Source organism: Amborella trichopoda, chromosome 5, assembly GCF_054954075.1.
Source record: "Amborella trichopoda isolate Santa Cruz 75 chromosome 5, AtrichopodaSantaCruz75HAP2 v2.0, whole genome shotgun sequence".
Classification (NCBI taxonomy): Eukaryota; Viridiplantae; Streptophyta; class Magnoliopsida; order Amborellales; family Amborellaceae; genus Amborella; species Amborella trichopoda.
The window spans coordinates 22,632,840-22,655,202 of NC_142340.1; the positions used below are offsets into that span (position 1 = coordinate 22,632,840).

The 22,363-nt window shown below is 34.1% G+C and overlaps 1 protein-coding gene across 8 annotated transcripts; it reads right to left on the minus strand.

The window, feature by feature from the left end:
• Positions 1 to 19: 19 nt before the first annotated feature.
• On the minus strand, positions 20 to 21,671 carry LUT2 (Lycopene beta/epsilon cyclase protein). Of its 8 annotated transcripts, none has more exons than XM_088867658.1 (12): positions 21,168 to 21,671; positions 20,184 to 20,313; positions 12,627 to 12,779; positions 11,435 to 11,570; positions 11,244 to 11,354; positions 11,070 to 11,172; positions 5,871 to 6,014; positions 5,665 to 5,772; positions 4,013 to 4,109; positions 3,779 to 3,910; positions 1,671 to 1,803; positions 20 to 298 (listed from the first exon to the last, which is right to left on the minus strand). In XM_088867658.1, exons 5-12 carry the CDS (start codon positions 11,327 to 11,329, stop codon positions 133 to 135), a joined length of 969 nt encoding a protein of 322 aa, XP_088723784.1. In that variant the 5' UTR covers positions 11,330 to 11,354; positions 11,435 to 11,570; positions 12,627 to 12,779; positions 20,184 to 20,313; positions 21,168 to 21,671; the 3' UTR covers positions 20 to 132. The 8 variants fall into 8 exon arrangements, with proteins under 8 accessions (XP_088723784.1, XP_088723785.1, XP_088723786.1 ...); XM_088867659.1 differs by having other exon boundaries at positions 1,714 to 1,803; positions 21,168 to 21,373; XM_088867660.1 differs by lacking the exon at positions 20,184 to 20,313 and having other exon boundaries at positions 1,714 to 1,803.
• Between the last annotated feature and the right edge of the window lie 692 nt (positions 21,672 to 22,363).

Consider the following 22,363-nt stretch of genomic DNA (forward strand, 5'->3'; position numbering starts at 1 on the left):
AGAGAGAGAGAGGGGCATAGGCGTCAAGCACAGGTGGTTAGGAGGTGGATGCCGCAACAACATCCGATCCTCCATTACACCGTTAACTTATCCAGGGATCCTACATTTTAATTAAAGTTGAAGTAAAAAAATTTATAGGCTAAGATATGCTCTCACCAACGCTGCTCCACTTGGATCAATCAAAAGATGCCTTACCAAGCTGATTCTCATACTGCTTGGAGCAATCAGAAACATATAAAAAGAAAACCATATGAGTTCCAACGATGAAAGTTTGGAACCAAGAAATCCTTTCCACATCCTGTGTACACACCATCATATTCATCATCATCAATGTGCTAAATTTCAATTCAATGGATGCATAGAACGAAAGTCCAAACAAACACCAATCATGAAGATCGCCAACATTGATATACTATAAAAAAAGATAGAAAAAGTTTATATAAAGGTGAGACTCTAAACAATCAAATTAAGGCGCGCATCAAATATTCACTAGAAGAGGTCGTTTCGATTCCAAAAATCCTCAAATCAAATATCTCGACCTCAACATGTATGAACATGGGAGAAAAAATATTTCAAGTCTTGGAAAAAGTATATCTTGTAATGCATCTTCTGGACCGTCAATTTTCAAGATTTTTCAAGCGTTTATAGATATATTTGATCTACACTATTTTTGGAGATTTAAATTTTATAATTAGAGATGAAAATAAATTTTCATGCATCACCAAGATTTCCAATACTAAAACAAAATCTTTCGATACAATTTGAAGGTACGTCTTACTTTAATTGTTTAGGGCCTCAACTTTATACAAACCACAACCTAAAAAAATACCACATTACTTTTTTTATTTCTTGGTGGACTATATTCATTGCAACGTGCATGTAATCACCTTTTCTGCATAATACCATGATAGCTTTTGTTCTTTGGCTTACCTATATCTTAGCAACGAAGGGTTACTCACATAATCAATTTTCTTAAAGACATGGTAACAAAATCCGTGCCATATGAACTATCATAATATCCTCATAGTTTTATAAACTAGAGAAATAATGAATAAAGCGCCACCCACATACAAAACATAGATGACCCTTATCCCAGCCATTCAATCTAGACAATGTCATGCCCAAATATTTTTTCATTTTTAAATTTTTTTTTCTACATATAAATTTTTCCTGGAACTTGGGGCATGCAATCACCTCACAGGGACATTTATGTTATTTTTTAGCAAAATATTTTTTCCCTTATTCTTAATAGGTGTGCCCTTATGAGAGGTATACATGCCCAAATTTCACTGGAAAATGTTTTATAAAATAAAATAAAAAATTTCAATACTCTAAGCCATCCAATCAATAGGATATTATGCCTAAAGTTATCACAACTGTCCATTCAAATCCAATGGCTGGGAAATAGGGGTCACATATTTTTTCTTCTAATATGGGGGGTGCAACATGTAAAGTTTCCCTAAAAGAAAAGGTAAGATCAAGTACTAATTAGTAGTTTGCAGTTATAATACATACTAAGGAGTCAATTTCTACATAGTAACAGCCTTTTCTTATCAAATGTACGTCAGATTAGTGTGGCTAAAAGAGAGCAATTACTTAAATATACCATGTGTTGCATATTTTCTAAGGAAGTGGTTCAATATATACCAAAGTTAAAAGTAAGGCCATACCAATTAGGTAAACTGAAAAAGGTCTGGAAGAATACTCTGATACCTTCAACGTCCAATTGTAAAATCAACTCTAGACCAAAAAGAAAGAATGCCCTTTGACGCTTCCTTTCTTGTGGCCAAAGTGCTTCCCATGCTGAGACCAATGGAATAAATAAATACAATGCGGAATCTCATCTTTATTCACTATAGTCATAATCATGGTGCATTTCAAAGTAAAAATGAGGAACGATCCAGGTTAACGAATAAAGCAATACAGATTTAAATTTCGAAGGACCGCATATTTAACTGGTTCCAGAAGTTTATTCTTGGGAGATACATTGCGAAGCGATAAACTAAACAAGAAAATAAAAAATATGATGTAAAGCAATGTATCGATTAATATCCCAGACCACCAAATACACAATTATAATATCAGTATTCAACACAGTGACGGAAGGTGATGCAAATTGGAAAACCAAAAGGGACAGCTTATCACATTAGGAACATGCAGTAAAAAGACTTTTCTAAGGATTCAAATTGGAAAAGCTTACCACATTAGGAAACTTCAGTAAAAAAAACTTTTCTAGGGATTCAAGTTGGTAATTATTTCCCAAAAAGTCGTTCATTCTTCTTACCATTTATGATGTCATCATTTTGCTTATTTGTACTTGATCAAAAGAAAGGAAAAGAAAGACAATACCATTCATGATGCAGTTGTTTGTATAACATCTCATATGTTAGTCACCAATTATAGTTAAATATCATTGATTAGAGTGATATCAATCAATGTCCAGAGAGGATAAGTTGCATTTGATATAGAACAGTGGATTGACTCGTGTAGGAAACACAAAGAATGACTTAATTTTGGATTGATAACCATCAAATATTCTGATCTTAGGTGACTTTCATATATCGCCTAGTGGTAATTCAAATCCAAAAATGCACTATAGCCAGCACGTATTACCCATACTCAACAAAAAAACAAAGCATTTTTGCCCATATTTCAAGAGTTTAACCCAACTATGAAATTGCCAAAGAGAAAAACAATGAATTTGTGAGTTAATTAGAAAATCAGTGAATTTCAATTTTTTATTTTTTGAAAGGAACCTGAAAAATAACGAAAGAATATTACAAATATTTGATAAGTCTTTTGCATTACTAAATCTCATTTCGTACAGCACAAACATGTAAAATTGTATTTTCTAATGGAATATATTATTTTGAGAATAATATCGATCAAATATATTTTAGGTGTCATATGATAAAACATTTTTTCATGTTGTAGTTTGATTTATATTCAAAGTTTGAAAAATATGTGAACTTCTGTAACATCATGTCACTTTTTCAATTCAAAGCCATATAGCATTGGATTGAAGGATTAAAAGATTTTATTATGCATACATTATATAATCTCCGATTTCATGAAATATGAAAATTGAAAACACAAAAGACTCAAGAACTTCTAATACTCTTGTGCCCACATTCTTCATCGTATTTACCTTTTTCTTTCCAGTTTAGGGCCCCATGCTGGCTGTAATCATATTGATCTTCCTAGGCTATTGTTTCCTTTACTGGAGTCACAAAGATCATTGTCTAAAGAGATTGAAAGTTGTTGAGGGTGACCCAAATGGACCTATTCGAGGTGTTCATGTGGGATGCCACATAAGATTTTACAAACCTAATAAAGTTGCCAAGGCCTACCCAAATGCTTCTTTCAATAAATAAGAGGTGGAGGGCTAAATCAAATATGAAAACAAACTGAAAATGCCTAAATCTATGCAGCATTAGGGTGTGTTGCATGGTTGCACCCAATATCTCATGCACCAGTAAAGTATACTATAGAATTACTATGCAGCATTAGGGTGTGTTGCATGGTTGCACCCAACATCTCATGCACCAGTAAAGTATACTATAGAATTACTATCCCAAACCTCATGGTTCACAATTCACCACCAAGAGAGCACCCTCACCTCAAGTAAGCATTGATCTATAAGTCCAAATGCCACCAAGTAACATAGATGCATCCTAAACTTGAGTAACTAAACCATCTTGCCAATGTTAATGCTGTCTCCTATGCCAAAATGATCGTCTTAAGGACCAAGATTACATGTATACTTTGTAGTGCGTACCTTGCAAGGACACCCGCTTTATAAGCCTATCATATAGTATTATATCTTTACTTTGGACACTTTTCTTTAGTACATTAGCAATCACGGAAGCATATGTTGGGGCCTCAGATAAGGAGCGTACAACTGAGTAGCCTGTTAGATGAAAAAAATAGAGAAAAATGGTGTGAACTATATAACTAACTAAACCACTCTCTTTCAAAAAGAAAATCACTACTAAAGCTAAAATTTGATTGCCTGTGGCAGGATGAACCATGCTAGCAGCAGCACCGAACGCAAGATTCTTCTGATCAGTGTTAGGCAAGGATCCACCCACAGGGATGTATGACCATTCCTACAAAATGAAATAAAAAAAAATTATAATAAAACCTTCTAGTTCTTAAATAAGCTACGACTATTTCCTCTATCATTCGCCATATATTGCTACTGTACATTTGTTAGAGTATTTGGGTGTCCAATCATTGTATATACCTTTCACATATGTTGCAATTGCAATATAAACATTTGGTAGAAACATTGATTCCCTAGAGGTGTCATCATTCTAACCAAGCTTAAGGGAATTATCATCATTCTGTAATATATCTTGAAACATAAAGATCTCCAAAACTCAATTGAAATAAAATATATTCCCTTGAATTTATTGCGTTGTTACCCCTTCTGAACTCATACTATGTTTAGTGGGGGTTTCATTGGAATCAGTAATATGTTGTTAGCCATAATCAACATTAATATGCTATTAAAGATATAATCAAGTGGTATTAGGGTCTGTATGTTTCCTTCCATAAACGTTTTTCATCTTTTTAAGGAAAACGGGTCAAGTCCAACTCCGTAGGGTCAAAGCGACCACCTGACCCAGGTAATCATATATAATTAGCATACAACATTTATTACCTTGTAACAATATTTTATATTGTACAATCTATTGCATATTTAATTAAACATTATATAATATGGTTTTTAGTATTAATACATATCATTTGTATTGTCATAGTATAATATATTATAATTTGATGCACTCCCTCTCACTTCTTTATGAGTACAAATTTTGATCCACCGCATCCATCTCACTTCTTTATGAGTACAAATATATTTTGTTTGTCCTGCTGGGCAAGAGTTGGTTATTCTCTATCAATGTAATATTTTAGGAAAATTCTTTCTACTACTAAGGAACCTTCTTATTTTCAGGGATTTTTTTAATTTATTTGGTTTGATTTTTAGGAAAAGTATAAGCTGTTGGTTTGGGGCAGATTGTTTTGGCCTTTGTTTGCTTCTATAGCCCAGGATTCCATAATTTAGTATTTGTTTGACCTTAAACAGGTTCTTCTCACTTTACATCAATTTTGAGAAGGTTTTTGCACCCATATAACAAAGTTTCCTTTATTTAAACGTTCACAAAAAATGCACATAAACATTTTACATGATGTTACCATTATCAAGACAACAAAAACAAAATTTTTAATCCCCATCTTAAAAGAAAAAAAATGTACATGAGATACTTTAACATTTCAAGAACTAAGAGAAAAGAGTTTGGAAATTGACATCAACTGACTTCATACATCTGACCCTTGGGTTCAGTTTCAGTGTAAAGGAGTAGAGTATCCTGCACATCAACTATCCATAGTATCCAAAAATTACGAATACGTGAAAATTAACTTTCCAAGAAGAAAGAACTACAGCAACCGAACCATTTTCATTACAAATGTGAATGGTAAATATTGAATCTTCATGTTTTGAATCAATTTAAGTATCACAATATGCTTTGTTAAGTCTTATTGAGGCATATTCATGAGATTATAATAGCATGTATAAAAAATTACTAACATTTTTAACATAAATTTGTTTTACCATTTCTAACCACTAGGAAAGTTTGATTAAGCTGAAGGAATCACCTCCTCATAAGTTCTCAAAACTTCAATGCCCATCTTGTCCAAGCGCTGTAGCAGTCTTTCCTTCAATAGATCAAATGGCATGGCAGTTCTAGAAGCTAAACATGTTTCCTGTAGTAAACTAAGATTATCGTGAGTCACAAGGCAATTATAGTTTATAAATATGTATAGGGGATATTAGCTCTAATATCATTAAGCTATAGACAAACCTCAAAGAAGACTCTTGTGGATGACATTGGCATGACATAAAGAAAAGTTGGAAACTCTGAATTCTGATATTGAACTTCATCATTCATGCTATCTCTGTAGTCCATGAAAACCATTAACCTGGGATCATAGGGATTATTTTTCACCTGAAATTCATAGAAGAAGAAGGATGAATATATAAAATTTCAGGGATTACTTTTTGTTTCAAACTCTAGGAGAATCATGAAAGTGAGTTTCATAACTTCGGTAAGAAAACAAGAGAACATGACATATACAAAATAAGCAAGACAAGAAAATAATAAACTGAAACAACACAACACATAACACATGGTAGCTTCCTATTTTTCTCTGTTTTACATTTATGGTGTCATGCATTTTCCAATAAGCGTTTCAGTCAGAAGCAATAATCTTCCCTTAAAGTCCCAATTATATTTGATTTGATATCCATCTAGAAATGATTATGAAAGTACTCTATTTAAGTAATCATAATCAGTTCTTTTCTTGCAATTTGTTCCTACGTTATCATTGTATTGGAAAACCAAGAGTTTCAAGTACCACTCTGACCAATTCTCAAAAAATGTATGTTCTTTTCATTTATATCAGATATTTAGAAAGACATTTTGTCTTCTACTTGAATATACAAGAGATTTTGGCGAGCAACTTGTCTCAGGTAAATAACAAAGCTATAATGATCATAAAGTGACTCTCAGGTCAGCATGCCATTGTATGGTTTCCATTGCATTATTTTCTATTGGATATATCACATTATCGGTATGTTTTACTTAGCAACAAATACCTAAGGATATTGTTGCTACAAATAACTGTTGAAAGGCTTGCAAGGCGGGTGATGTCATAAATGCAGTTACCAAATCTTGCATACAACTCCAATCATTTTTATTTTCTTTTGGACATTTATTTTCAGATTTCAGAAATTGGTCAATGCTGTTTTCCCATCAGATCATGGTTGACATAATCAAATTTTTATCCATATGAACACAGTAATGTTATTTTTCTGTAAAATTCAATCATTTGGATGACAAAATGAATTTACAGAGAACACCTAGAGGAAGTGTATATGATGCATACTCCTCCTTATTGGAAGAGAAACAAAAGAATTGGTTTGTAAGCTAAAGTTGGCAATAAGTTCGCTTCAGTGGACATACAAGAAAAAAATTGATCGATTCAACATGTGAACAAAACAAAAGTATGGTAACTAAGAAGTGTTTCAGAATATTTGATGCTTTTAAAGAGAAGCAGATAGAGTACCATTACTTTGTTTATCTGGATGATACTATTGTGCTAGGTAATGATGAAGTGAACATTCTAATCTCAATAAAATAAGGTATCAATGTCAAGGATCCCGCAATACTTTTCACAATGAAAATATGTTCTTGATTTGCTCACACCAACATGTAAGATAAATTCCAGACAAAATATTCCATTGAGCTAAACTCCCGAATTTTCCATCTCATTTTGAATAATCTTTTAGTGATCCTAGACACATCAATACTTGTGGATAAGTTTACTTACCTTGACATCATTGATCCTGAGATTAATCTGTCATCATAAGTAATTTGATGGATTTGCCTAGAATAGAACATCCATTCAAAGTGAATGCTTTGCTATAAGAAAAAGCCTAGTTTTCACATCCATTTGGGCTCTTGCGCGATGCGAGGGACGAGGTCACAAGTCCCCATGCAAGCTGAGAAGGATATGAAAGAAGGCCAATGATGCAGGAAAATAGAGAAAAGAGGCAAAAAACAGTTCAATAACTATCAAAATAGTTTAGATTTGAGTGGATTTGGCTTTTCTTGTACAACAAGTGACCCCAAAACCTAGGGCTTGTTGGCACTATTCACAATTTGTTTTTACTATTCACGCTCCAAAAGTGTTAGAAACTTAACACACCAGGTCTTTTTATTACATTATAATAAAAAATACCAAAACTTCCCCCACTTAAGTGAAACATTATAAAAATACCCCATAAGTTCCCTCACTTAAAAAAATTTGTAATGACACTTTCCCCTTAATAAAGCAAGTAATTCCATACGTATTCTAACCACTTTTTTAAACATCTCCTAAAATCCTACAAAATATAAAAAATCATAGACTCCCTAAAAAGAACTTAAGAACTTAAAAAATAAACTTTAAGTTTAAAATAGATAAATCCTTCAAAATAAAACAAATATTGAAAATAGGAGCAGCTTTGCTCTCCATCATTCTCCACCAGTCGAAGGAAACTCGTCCTCAAATGTTGAAGCGTGCTAACATGAAATTTGCATTAATCCTGCAAACTTCTTCAACCCAAATATTGTAAATACAATCCTGAGACTTGTAGGTTATTGCATTAGTCAAAATATAATAGTTGTGCACTGAAACTAAGTCTTTGCATGCATTTGATATATTACATAAACACTTTTGAGAACCCCTTGAGGAAAGGGTCATTATATGTCGACGAAAGAGAGTAAGCTTAGGTGGGCTGGCCATGTATTGTGCGGACCCAATACAACACTTGTTAGGAGGTATGAGTTAGTTCAAGTGGAAGATTCAAAAAAGGTAATGGTAGGCCAAAAAGGACATGATTGAAAATAGTAAGAAAGTATATGGGGACTCATGGCTTCACTGAGGGTACGGCCCTTAATAGAGCAGAATGACAGACCAGGATTCGAGTAGCCGACTCTATTTAGTTGGAAAAAGGATTTGACGATGATGATGATGATGATAGAGTCTTTAGTGTCTAGAGTATCACGAGTCATCTTTCTATCTTCTGCTTCAAGCTTAGTGATGATCTCATCCAGTTTTGGCATACTCTCTTGTACTGTGAGAGCTGAGATAAAGGTTTCCTAGGAACTCAATAGTGTCTTGAGCAGGTGGCACACTTGTATTTTCTCATCATGCATTACTTGCGCCACCTCAAGATCTAGGACCAGTGCTCTAAATGTCTGGATGTGATCTCCTATCTTTCTTCTTTTCATATTTAGGTCTGAGTACTATTTCATTGCAAGAGTATTTCTTATCAAAGAAGAAGCAACATAACCTTATTTCAAGTTTAAGATGGATTTCTTTTTCAGTCTTTGGGGTCTCGTACTTGGGAGCATGGAAATCATCCATGGCCATTAGGAGGAGATGTTTTGCTTGAGTATTTCTATAATCCTACTAAGCATATGAATCCTTAGTGGTTTACCTCACACAAGTATTGCCTCTCGGTTCAGGTGGGGGATCTCTATAAGAAACTGACTAAGCCCTACCTCAAAGAGGACACAGCCCTTCCGTGGAGTGCAAGCAATCGTTCAAGACCATCAATATCGAAGATCAAGGAATAACGACTTCAAATTTTCTATCTAATCTGAGCCCAACTCCTTCCAGGCTCTTTCTTCCATTTATTTCATTTTTTTCGGTATTATTTTCCTCATTATTTTCTGTATTAGATCTATCATTCCTCATTGCTTTATATGTCTTTTATTCCTTTATTAGATTCTTTAGTTTAATTAGGCTTTATCTTTATTTTCATTATTATTCATCTTTATTTTCTTTAGTAGAATTTGTTTTTCTTGTTTTTCCTTTATAATGCCTGTTGCTTTATTCAACTTCATCTGCTTTAGTTAGATTGTTATTCTTATTTCTTTATTTCTATTTCTTTTGGGGTTGCACATTACCTAAGCTAGCTCAACAGTAGATTTGGAAAGAATAGGTCTTCTTAGACTAATTTCTTTTGTAGATCTGAATTCGATGAGTCCACCTATTTCGACTATTTACATATTAGGGTTAGACACAATCTCAGACAAATTGGACTTTGATTAGTCTGGTCGGTCTCAAAATCACGCGTAAACAACATATACATACATACATACATGAATACATATATCGATTTACCTACATACATAAATACACACACACACACACAAAATATAGCAAAACATATATAGGATAGCAATCTTACTTGTATGCAGTAGTCTATACCATCCAGTTTATTTAGACAATGTATATTTGGCACTATTTTAAATAATATTCCAGATTTTAGCACTATTTTAAAAGACATGAATCTACACCATCCAACTAAAATTAGACGATGCAAAACACTACAACCATATATTTCTACAAGTAAGGTCGCCACCTTAGTGCAGCCTACTCATTTTGCCACTAAATCATGCATAAAAAATCCTATATTCCAATTTCCATAAAAGAGATTTACTGTTCCCATCTAGTTCATAGTTTGAACATAAGAATAGGCACTGGACATAAATGCTTAGCATGTTGACAAATTACAACATTAGTCCCAAGTTCAAATCCCACTCCTAACTACCCAAAGTAATAGTTCATAGCTTGACACATGAAGAAATCCTAATGGAAAATAGCTTTCGCACTTCAAATTTCACAAGTGCATCCTAGGGATCTTTCGAAATGAAGTGTTTATGTGATAGAAATTATAGAGACTTGACAGTAAGCAAAGCTTGATCAAGTCCAATTTGTTTCAAATCTTACAAAATTAGTAGTTCGAATATGCCAGTATTGAAATTGTTTGTTCATGTAATGAAACAAAAGAGAGCTTCCCTATGATGATCAACAGAGAGGGAGCTTCCAGGCGACCAAACCTTGTTAATGACACTTGTAGACAGAGTTGGACAAAAATATATCTGCAGGACAAGCATTCTTATTTCTCATAATTGCTTCCATTCATATAATGCAAAACATACAAGACTCTAGAAGCACATAAAGGTGTCGTTTCAATGTCAGATTCATCATTCGTTGTCCATCAAATAGTAATCATGCCACTAATTGACTCTATGTGATTGTTAATATTGCTGTTACAATTGAGGGCTCAACCAATGAAATAATAGAAATTCATTATAGAATGAGGTATAAGATGATACCTATAGCAGAAGAACTCAAAAATAAACCCTACTGAGATAATGATTCTTTCCTTCAAGATATGACATTTTTCTAATGAAGTATGGTAAATCATGCTCAATTGTTGCTCCAGATATCCCATTTGCTCCAAATCCAGTATGTCAGCAAATTAAAACTTAAGCTACTTCTAAGACATGAAACCCTTCAAACATGAAATTGTTTATGTGATGAGATAAAATGTCCTAAATGTTATCTTACTCTATATTTTATTTTATTCTATGTTAAGTTATCATAAAGACATCCAACATTGATCCTTAATAAGAAAGCAATGCAAAATATGAATAATGACTTACCTCAACCTCAATACCATAAGCAGTCTGCACACTAACTCTTGGACCACCGGCCTCGTACTTTAAAAGTTTGCCAGAAGCTGCCCCTGAGGCAACAACAGCGAGCCTGTTCCAAGGCAATAAGTACATCAGAAACTATTTATCTTAAGTTGGTTGCTAGATGTTTCTAGTATGTACCTGCAAGGAACAACCACTTCGTTTTCGCAAACAACAATACTGTGACTATCACACTCTTCAATAATTTTTTCCACTTTAGAATTCATGTATGTAACCCCATGCTCGAAACACCTGAAAGCAATTAATTCAAAGTAAGACAAACTTTCCAAATATATCCAAGATCAGAACTTGTCAGAAATAATCAGGTTTACCGTCTTAATAACTCTTCATGTAGTAAATTTCGACTAACACGACCATAAGAACGACCGATAAGGAGAGGCTCATTACTATCCAAATAAACTGCAGTATCCTGCCAAACATGTTCAATGCACCCTTCAAGTCCCAGATCTGAAAGGAGTAACAAGTGCAATCCAATTAATAAAGTTTGATAGGAGTATAAAAATCAGACATGGGAATACTACAAGTGTAGATAGTGCTAAATTGTCATAGAATTCACACACTATAGAAATTGCACATATAGACTCTCCTAAATCACAGTATAAAGTTATGCCTCATGACAACACTTTGCACTCGTACTCACAACTGGGCTATAAACCATAGAGTTCATAGTCTTAGGCCTAACCTGCACACTCTTTGAGATTAATACAACCAGGAGGGGATTCCCAAACAAATGCCTGCCAGCTTACAGAAAGAAATATATAGTTTTAGATGTCACAAAACGTGCAAATTTCTAACATGCAAATTAAATTTACTCCGAATATGTGATTCAAGGAGAAACATTCAAAATTACATGTAAAAATGTTGGCCAAGATAGTAGTTTAGAATAACCACATAGACCTGAGAAATCTCAGATCATCCATACTACTACACTTAAGGCAGAAACTATCCAGAAACGTTTACCCAGAAAGTAAGAAAGCAAGTGTACTATACTATCATTTCCTAGTTTTACATTCTTAAATGAACTTAAACACTGCAAGGTCATCTTATAGAATGTATTACGGTTTTTCCTTTGCTATCATTCTACAGAATCATTCAAGATCTCGCAAAACATGTTGATGAATGGTGGCATTACACTATTATGACATGCATGCAAAAGAAGAAACTACTAGAGGTCAAAAGGCATATTGCTTATTGGAGTGTCTCATGGACTTAGGGCCCCACTAAAACCTAATTCTCTATACCCACTGACAACAAGATATGGAAGAAGCACGTAAAAAATCTGATTAGGAGAGATCTCAAGGATATAAAGCCAGTGAATTTCACTAAATTCACAGCAAAGCACAGTATTTGTATGATCTTCTATGAAATATACACGTAACAACTTAGCTATAACACAACATTACTTTCCTCGGTCCTATTCGCAGGTACATGACAAGCAGAGAACTTGAACTAAAATTCAGAGCACTGTTTAACATTGGGATTATTACATGCACTAACATATACCTTTAAATTCATCCTCCCAGACACCGTAATTATTTGTAAATGGCAGATCAGGTCCGATAAGTCCAACACTCAAGCCTTCCTTGGCTGATTCAGCAGCAAGTGAGAGACCAGCTGGACCACATCCAATAACTACCAAATCCAGTAGAATCTCCCCTGAAGGAATGGATTGCAACTGCAACATTAGTCATTCAAATAGGCAATTCTTAGTCATATCATCAGATTAAACTCACTTTCTAAGTGGAAAGTACAATAGATATAAGAAGATTAAAAATATAACGATACCCATGATATGTGACTAAAAGGAGTATGATGGAAATGTGAACTGCTAAACTAGAAAAATTCTATGCAATAAAGCTGATAATGTTTCCTTGTGAGTTGACTAGTAATTATAAATGTATATTTTTCTAATGTCCAACAGTGAACGAGTTATTTACCAATCAAAAAGGAAATGGATAAATTATTCCACCTTCAATCAGGAGAAATCAGTTGTTGGGATGCTCAAAGACTTATAAATTAAGGGAAAGTATATAATGAGATTATTTACATTTGGTCCAAGGTGGTACCATTGGCTGCATTTATTTCATTAACCATGCTCAAAGTTCAATAGAAATTTTCTTGAACTTTGTGACACTTAAACTATTAGATTTCACATTGGATGGTTGCTAGTAATTGTGACCTCCCTATACCAAAAGTAAATGGTCTCATTATATACAATCCCATAAATAAACGAGATTTAGATAAATAGATATAGTTTTCTTGGACTCGCCCAAGTCCACTCAAACTCGTGCGAGATGGTCCGAGGCCAAGTTCGGACGAGTTCCATAGCAACTAGCCCCACCCTTCTAGAGCTCTTAAAAAAGAAAAAGGAAACTACTAAAAAAAGGGGGAAACACCATTGTACTAGTTAGAATTAATTTTTTTGATAGTTTTGATAGTTTTTGAAGATGATTTGGAAACTTTCATATTTATTCACTTTCTTTACATTTTTTTAAAATATTCAAGTTCTAGATCAAAATTTTCAATAAAATATCATTTATTGATTTTTTTTTTTATCTTTTTAATCTTCTAATGATTCCTATTAACTATTTTAATTTTTCAACTTTTTTCTTTACCCTTTTTTAACTTTTTTCACTATTTTGTTTTTGTACATAACTCAACCAAGTCCACACCGGTTGGCCGAGTTCCTTGTCTCTGCCACATACCTAGTACCTTCACCGAGTTGATTTTTGAAACACTACATAGATAGATAGATGGGGGAGAGTGAGAGAGAGAGAGAGAGAGAGGAGAGAGAGCAAGGGAGGGAGAGATGGAGAGAGAGAGATTGCAAAAAAGTATAAAAAACATAAAATCATTAAAGCATACTAGAGCTTGAGATGTGTGTCTTTGTTGAGTGTGCCAAAGGTCTCCACTATAAATTAAATAAAGCACCAAGATGCAAGTGCTAGTTTTTCTACACACTAAATCTCTGAATATATACAACTAATGCAATGTTTAAAACTCATTCCAAGTAAATGTGGTAGAAGATTTCAAAATATCCATCAATATAGAAAACTACAAACCAAATTTGTTTGTAGTAAACAATCGTTAGATATTTAAAGTAACACAAGGGTGAGAGACATTTTCCTAGAAGAATATTCAAAATAATTATCCTTTATGAGGAATACAACTCGCCTAATGAAGTAAGGCAACAATTGCTAAAGGCACTAATGTGACTTCATGATGGAGGGAAAATTATACTTATTTTTAATTACTATTCTATTTCAAAGGATATACATTTTAAATTTATATTTTGATAAAATTTAGCATTAAAATTTAGGATTTTTAGTTTTTTAGGAATTCTATAGTTTTAAATTTTTTTTGTTTCATTAGTTCTATTCACAAGAGTATTGTTCATAGGTAATGTTCATAGGGGAAAAATTATCATTATAAAATTTAAGTTTGAGTTGGGCTATATTGGTCATTTAATCATTTTCTGAACATATAATGTCTATAAATATTGAATTATAATATATAAGAGGTGTGTGGGGCCTTGAGAAAGTCAATTCCACATGATTTTTAGAATTTGAAAGAGAGATATGCTTAGGCCTTTGGACACTAGCATGGATGTGGAGAAGAAACCCTAGGTTTCTTTGAATTATGCTTGTGCTTGGCTTTGTTGCTTACCGATTTTACTGTTCCCTCAAATTTTCGACATCAAATTGGTATCAAAGCCTACGACCTACATGGAATGTACTATAGCAATGTAGGGAGTTACTGCAGCACCTATTTTTTGGTGCCCCAGGTCAACAATAAAGCAGGGAAGTTATAGTGGGGATCTAGGGTTTGCTGATTCTGGCAAAATTTTTGTCAAAGCAACTTAAATCTTGCTGATTTGAGTAGTTTTTGTTCATTATTTGCTTAGGGTTTGAGATTTTGGCTAACCCATGGTAGCGAGAAGAGGTCGTAGAAGGGAGATTTTTGTAGATCCACTTTCTGATCCTATAGATGACAGAATTGAAGAACTTTAAAGGCAAGTACAAGAACTGGCACAGCAGTTCACAAGCCTTAGTAATGGGCAAGACGGTGATCTTTCAACCCAAGAGGATCTCAAGTATAAGTCTTTTCACTTTACGCACCACATGGGGAGTCGAGTGATGAGGATAGTGACAGAAGACCTAGATGTGAGCAACATCATTTTAGGATTTTTGATTTGGAGGATGAGATTCTTGATTTTGATATAGATCATATATAAAAATTAGCATAATGTAGATTGGGATTTGCCACCAATCTTCGATGCATATTTAGATGAAGAACAAGATCTTGTAGGAGATGTAATCTATGATGATGTTCAAGATATTGTAGTTGAATTGGCATTTAATGAGAAAAAAGATGAAGGAATTGATAGGTGAAGTAGTTAGTTTAATCGTTGATCTCAAAGATGCACCTGTGGCGTGTTCTAGAGCTGAGTCTTAGCAAATTCAGCAAGATTATATGGCTGAAGTTATGCAATTTCAACAAATTTATGTGATTAAAAATATTTTTCCAACATATAATGACCCTTTCCTCGAAGATTTCTCAGTTCTTACAATCGTTGTTTTTTTATTGGTGTAGTAACCTAAACGTCTCAGGATCATGTTCTCATGTTCAACTTGAATAATATTATTGGACTGATACCAATTTCATCTTGGCACACTTTAAAACTCGAGGACGAGTCTCCAACTAGGAGAGAATGACGGAGGGCAAAATTATACTTCTTTTAATTTCTATTCAATTTTAAAGGGTGTATATTTTTTATTTGATTTTTAAGATTTATATTTAGGATTTTGAATTTTTTAGGAATTTTAGGATTTTTATATTTTATTTATTTATTTCATGAATATTTTTTACAAATACTATCTATGCATTAGTATTGTTCATGGGAATTGTTCATAGGGGTAAAACTATCATTATAAATTTAAATTTAAATTAGGATATATAGGTCATTTTAATCATTGTAAGGATATGTAATGTCTTTAAATATTGAATTATAATATATAAGAGGAATTTTTAGAAATTTAATGAGAGAAAAGTTTAGGCTTTTGGACCCTAGCTTTAGTGTGGAGAAGAAACCCTAGGTTTCTTTCAATTATGTTCGTATTTGCTTTGTTGCTTGCTGATTTTACTATTCCTTAAAATATTGTGTACAAATTGGTATCCTGCAATCTACACGGAAAGTACTATAGCAATGTACGAAGTTACAACAACACCTATTTTTTAGTATCATTGGTCAATAACAAAGCGGGGAAGTTATAGTGGGGGTCTAGGGTTTGCTGATTTTGGCCAAATTTCTGCCAAAATAACCTAAGTCTTGTTGATGTTACCACTTTTTATTGATTATTTATGATTTTAGCAAACTACTAGCAGTGAGAAGGTGCCATAGAAGGGGGATTTTCGTAGGTCCACTCCATGATCCTATAGTTGATAAATTTGAGGAACTTGAAAGGCAAATACAATAGCTGGTGCAATAGTTTATGAGCCTCAGTAATGGGCAAGGCGGTGATCTTTCAGCCCAAGAGGATCTCAAGTATAAGCCTTTCCACTTTTGCGCTTCGTGTAGGGAGTCAAATGATGAGGATAGTGACAAAAAACCCAGATGTGGGGAACATCATTATAAGGTTTTCAATTTGGAGGATGAGATTCTTGATTTTGACATAGATAATATCGAAAATCAAGAAGATGTAGATTGGATCTGCCACCAATCATCGACGCATACTTAGATAAAAAACAAGATCTTGTAAGAGATCCAATCTACGATGATATTCAAGATTTTGTGATTGAATTGGTATTTGATGACGAAAAAGATGAAGGAATCAAAGGAGAATTGATAAGTGAAGTTGTTGGTTTAGTCGTTGATCGCAAGAATGAACCCATAGTGAGTTCTAGAGCTGAGTCTAAGCTAATTCAGCAAGGTGGTTACATGGCTGAAGTTTTGTAATTTCAACAAATTTAGTGATTAAAGACATTCTACAAATATACAATGACCTTTTCCTCGAGGGTTTCTCAGTTCTAATACATAATCGTTGTGTTTTGATTACTGCAATAACCCTCAAGTCTAAGGATCATGTTTACAATATTCGAGTTGAAGAATGTTGTCGGACTAGTGCCAATTTCATCTTAGCAAACTTCAAAACTCGAAGACGAGTTTTCTCCAATCAGGGGAGAATAATGGAGGGAAAAATTATACTTCTCTAAGGGTGTTTATAGTTTTTCTATTTATTTCATGAGAACTATTCATAGATATTGTTCACAGATACTGTTTATAAGGGTAAAACTATCATTACAAAATTATTTCAAAATTTAAATTTTAAGTTAGAATATATAGGTAATTTATATTGTATGGACATGTAATGTCTTTGAACATTGAATTATAATATATAAGAGGTGTGTGGGGCCTTAAGAGGGTCAATTCTCATGATTTTTAGAAATTGAAAGAGAGAAAAACTTACGATTTTGAATCCCTAGCTTGGGTGTGGAGAAGACACCCTAGGTTTCTTTAAATTATACTTGTGTTTGGCTTTGTTGCTTACTTAATTTATTGTTTCGTCAAATTTCCTGCATCACTTCACATGCCAATCCCTTCATAATGAAGTGTATATGACGTAGACGCATGAGTGCATAAATAAAAGATATATCATAGTTTAATTACAAAACGAGAAACAAATCTTTTATATGAATAAGAAATAAAATGGAAATTAATACAAATTGCTGCACAAAGATATAAAATCAAGTAATATTAGTACGAGAGAGGAAATGCCAAAAGGACAACACTGCAAATCTACATGTCAGTGGAACCATGCACCTCCAATGGTTGATGGAAGAGTCAAAATGCCAATGGGTAGAGTTCTTCACATCAAAGAAAAACTGTATTTCTTTATTAGAAGCTTTCCTAGCACTACATCAAATGGCTGAGTGATGTTGCACCAATCTGGGTTGTAGGGATTGATGATAAATAGTGTTCATGGTTGGGAATTTGCCTATCTTGTTAAGTTGAATAGTGGGAATGGACCCAAAAAACCTAAAGTTTGACTTGAGAAAGAACAAATCCAATTGGGCTGCTATCATTCTGCTCTGAGTTATAAAATTTTCAGGAAGAAAACAGGCTATGGAAGAGAGTATCGTGGAGGTAAATCTTCCATCTGGTTTCTATTGCATCTTCCCTAGTGGGAGCTTTCATTGGAGGATTGCAAAGGAATGTCGTTTCCTTTCAATAACATGTTTCTCCATTGAGTAGCACATCTCCATCGAGTAGAACATACTTTTCAGCCTATATGTGCTTGTTTACTGGTGTGGTACTTCAGTTTCTATTAGAAATTATAAAAACCCTGAATCAACATAAGAAATGAGATCCTCCATGAACCCAGTGTATTCCTCTGGGGAATTGTACTGGTTTCAGACATAGAGATCCAAAAGCCTCCTATAAAACTACACAACTATCGCATCAGATGAGTTCACATACCTACTAAGCAGTCAGTATTGCCAATCCATTCACCACATATCTATGGGATTCAGAATATGCCCTATAAGGACCTCTTCATTTAATTTCACACAACATACAACAAAACCAATGCAAGGGTCCTTCACCCTCAGTTAGAGAACTAGCAGGGATATCTTACCCTGATCCAATCCTCTTGATGTCTACTTCTAGACCTGGTGAATTACTTACCAATGTATGTTTATACACCTTTTTTTAGCAGCTTCCATGCTCATACAAGATTGACCACCTCATGAACGCACGGTCACTTGTCATCAAATACAGAACCAAGAAGGAACAAATGGCAATCCCCAATATCATGAAAAACTAAGGTCTCTTATCTATCACTAGATTCCAGTACGCTTCTTCTATGATTATACAAGAACCTTATTTCATTAGGAATAGCCCAACCACCTAACCTCATACCACATAATTGGTTTTAGTCCCTACATTCCCATACATTACCTTGGTAATCATATTTATAGGAATGTTTCTCCCTTAACCTAATGAAGATCTTAACATTGTTCTAGTTTCAGAAAAACAAATCAGCACATGCACCTACTGCCAAATATAGTTGCTGAAATTGCAGGAAATCAGTAAGATGCGGCACTCCCACTTAATTTCAACTGAACACTTATTTCATCAGGAATAACACCACCATGTAACTTCAAATCATATATTGGTTTTGGTCACTACATTCCTATACATCACAATGCGAATCATACTTCTAGGCGTGTTTCTCCCTTAACCCAATGAAGATCTTGACATTCTTCTAGCTTTCAGAAACAAGAATCAGCAAATACACCTAATGCCAAATCACTCAAGTAATCAACCTAATATAGTTGCTGAAATTGTAGGAAATTAGTAAGAAGCAGCATTCCAGTAATGTCTAATTTCAGTTGAATACTTATTTGTTCAACACATTAATAAATGTTGGATGCGCCCACATTAGACCATAAAGGTTGAGTTATTTTACGTTGAAGCTACAACAAACAAAATGTCCTTCAATTAATTTTACGCCAATTTCAAGTGATATTAGCACCTAGTATGCATAAATTTGGCAATGGTTGAACTGCTTTGGGTTAACCAATTATGAAGTCTTTGTCATTATTCTAATCATGTTCTGCTCAAGCTATCGAGAAGGCATATCACAATCCCATCATGAGAAACTCAGGTCACTTATGTGTCACAAGATTCTAGTTAGCCTCTATCTATGATTATCCAATAACCTTATAACACAATTACCGACCTTCAAATCACATAATTGGTTATGGTAACTAACTTCATATAGATTACCTTGCTAATAATATTTCTAGGAATGTCTCTCCCTTAACCTATTGAAGAAGATCCTGACATTCATCTGGCTTTCGGGAACCAGAATCAGCACATACACTTACCACCAAATGACTCACTTAAGTAAACGAACCTAATATAATTAGGGAAGTTGTAGGAAATTAGTAAGAAGCAGCACATGGAGTCATCTATAGAAGCTAGCACAAAAGAAATATCCTTCAACCGATCTTAAGCCAAGCTCATATTCCATTAGCACCAAGTTTGCATAAACTTACCAATGGTATAACTGCTTTGGGTTAACCAATTGTGAAATCTTTTTCATTATTCTGTTCATGCTCTATTCAATCTCCCCTCAGTTCAAAATCCTTGAAATCTCCAGATTCATACATTTCTCGCTTTTTAGGACTGAAAGAATAGGAAACGGGCCATAACCATTAAAAAATCTCGGAGCCCAAGCACACCCATTTAGTACTAGTAGGAACAGCTATTCTTTACAAAGTACCCTGAAAATTAAACTGTTCTCCTTTTAATAAGTGGCATAAAACTGGATGAGTTAGAAATGGACACAGTTTCTGACACCAAAACTGAATTAAATTGCAAGAGTTTTCCGAGCATCAAACCCAAAAGTTCTGGTTATTGCAGTGTTTTGATACTCGCCTTGGGTCAGGTAACCTAGGGAGTTACTCGGGGACCACGTGGACTCGCCAAATTACGGTAGCGGACCAAAAGCCCTTGAAAAATAAAAAAAAAATGCAGAAAAATATAAAAAATAAAATAAAAATAATAAAGGTAAAATAAAACCAAAAAGCAACATAAAAACTTGAAATAAGGTGAAAAAAGTATATAAAATACAGATTTAGAAAAAATGATGAAAAACTCAGGCACATGGCACAAAAAAAAAAAAACTCACCAAATCCTTGCCAATGGCATCCAAATTATACATAAAAATTTGATAAATCATTTCCAATTATATATAAACATTTGATACATCATTTCCATATGCTTATATATATTTTTAGGAGTTTTCTGTTCTTAATATACCTCGAGTTGTATAGAGTATAGAGTATAGACTATAGAAAACCATATTAAGGGAAGAGAGAGAGAAAGTGTGTCTTGTGCAGAGAATGTCTTGACAGAGAATATCTTCTCAAGAAGATATCTTCATATTAAGAAAATAAAAACAGAATGTATTGTGCACAGAGAGAGAGAGAGAGGGGCTGATTTGCGAAGAAAAGAAGGGAGAGAAACAGAGGAATAACCTTATCAGCGATCTTGGGTTGATCGTTCATGGGCTTATTTTGCTGCATTTGAACATAGAGGAGCTCTGTTCCCCCTGCTTTTATGAAGTCCTCCTCATCTACAAATTCTTCTCCTTGTGGTTGCTCGTGAAGAGTAATTGTGCAATAAGAAATTTTCCTATTTGAACTCTCTCTCACTACATTATTGCTATTCAGATATATGGGCTTAGGCCATGGAGAACTGGGGAAGAAGATACAAAAATGCAAAGGCTTGGTCTTGAACATCCTTCCATGGAACCCAATAAATGTAGCACAAGTACCAGAACAACCCAAACCATTCATGGACTCCATTGAACAACTTACCCACAATCTCTCTCTCTGTGACAACTTGGGTTCTCTGCTAAACTTACAGCTTGGTTTTCCTTTATGTGCTCTCTGTTAAAGCCATCGTTCTCTCTCTCTCAAACTTCAAACCTCTCTCTCTTCTCTCTCTCGAAAACTTTGGTGTTTCTCTCTCTCACACACACTCTTTGTGTGGGTAGTTGAGTTGGGAGAAAAGCTGGCGTTGCTCTTCTTGTGAGCAGGGAGGAACTCAGCATCCCAAAAATCGCCACGTGGCATCATTTGATTTGTCGGATGTACCGGACTCTCCCTCGTGTTCCACAGCAATGGATAACATGACATTTTGGCGGTCGATGACGTTTCACATTTCACTCACTTTTATGGCAAGGAATGCAATGTTGTGGACGCTCGGGTCCAACTCCAACTTATCTAATATTATATCATATGAGCTCATGTATTACCCCCTCGGTAGCAAATTATACATTTACTCCTTAGGCCAAAACACCTAGTTAGAGATTTTTTCTTATTTTTGTTTGGAGTTTGAACACATATCATTTCCTAAAAAAAATTGTATGCTTTCAGGAAAATCTTGGGATGCCATTCTTTTAGGTACATAGAAAGTGAGAGTTAAATTTCTTTTTATTTGATGTTGGTTGATGGGTTCTATGGATCATATCCCCAAAGTTTGGGCTCTAAAAGATAGCTTTTTAGTGTAAATTTTGCCCCAGGAAGTAGATAAATAGCATACTACCGCAGGTATATTAAATATATTGGCATATTATATATTTATGCATGCATGGCACCGTATGATAAAGTAGCCTTCGGTTACTTCTATTATTACTTTATTAAAATTGGTTGGTATGTAGCTAATTCAT

What these genes read in the sequence shown, in the direction of transcription:
- LUT2 (XM_011628959.3), bottom strand. Translation starts at nt 21,497, where the DNA reads ATGGAGTCCATGAATGGTTTGGGTTGTTCTGGTACTTGTGCTACATTT. An exon ending in GAAGTGGTTGTTCCTTGCAG is followed by an intron (nt 11,173 to 11,243) that starts GTACATACTAGA and finishes GCCTTGGAACAG; the next exon opens with GCTCGCTGTTGTTGCCTCAG. An exon ending in AAAGCGGGTGTCCTTGCAAG is followed by an intron (nt 1,804 to 3,778) that starts GTACGCACTACA and finishes CATTGGTCTCAG; the next exon opens with CATGGGAAGCACTTTGGCCA.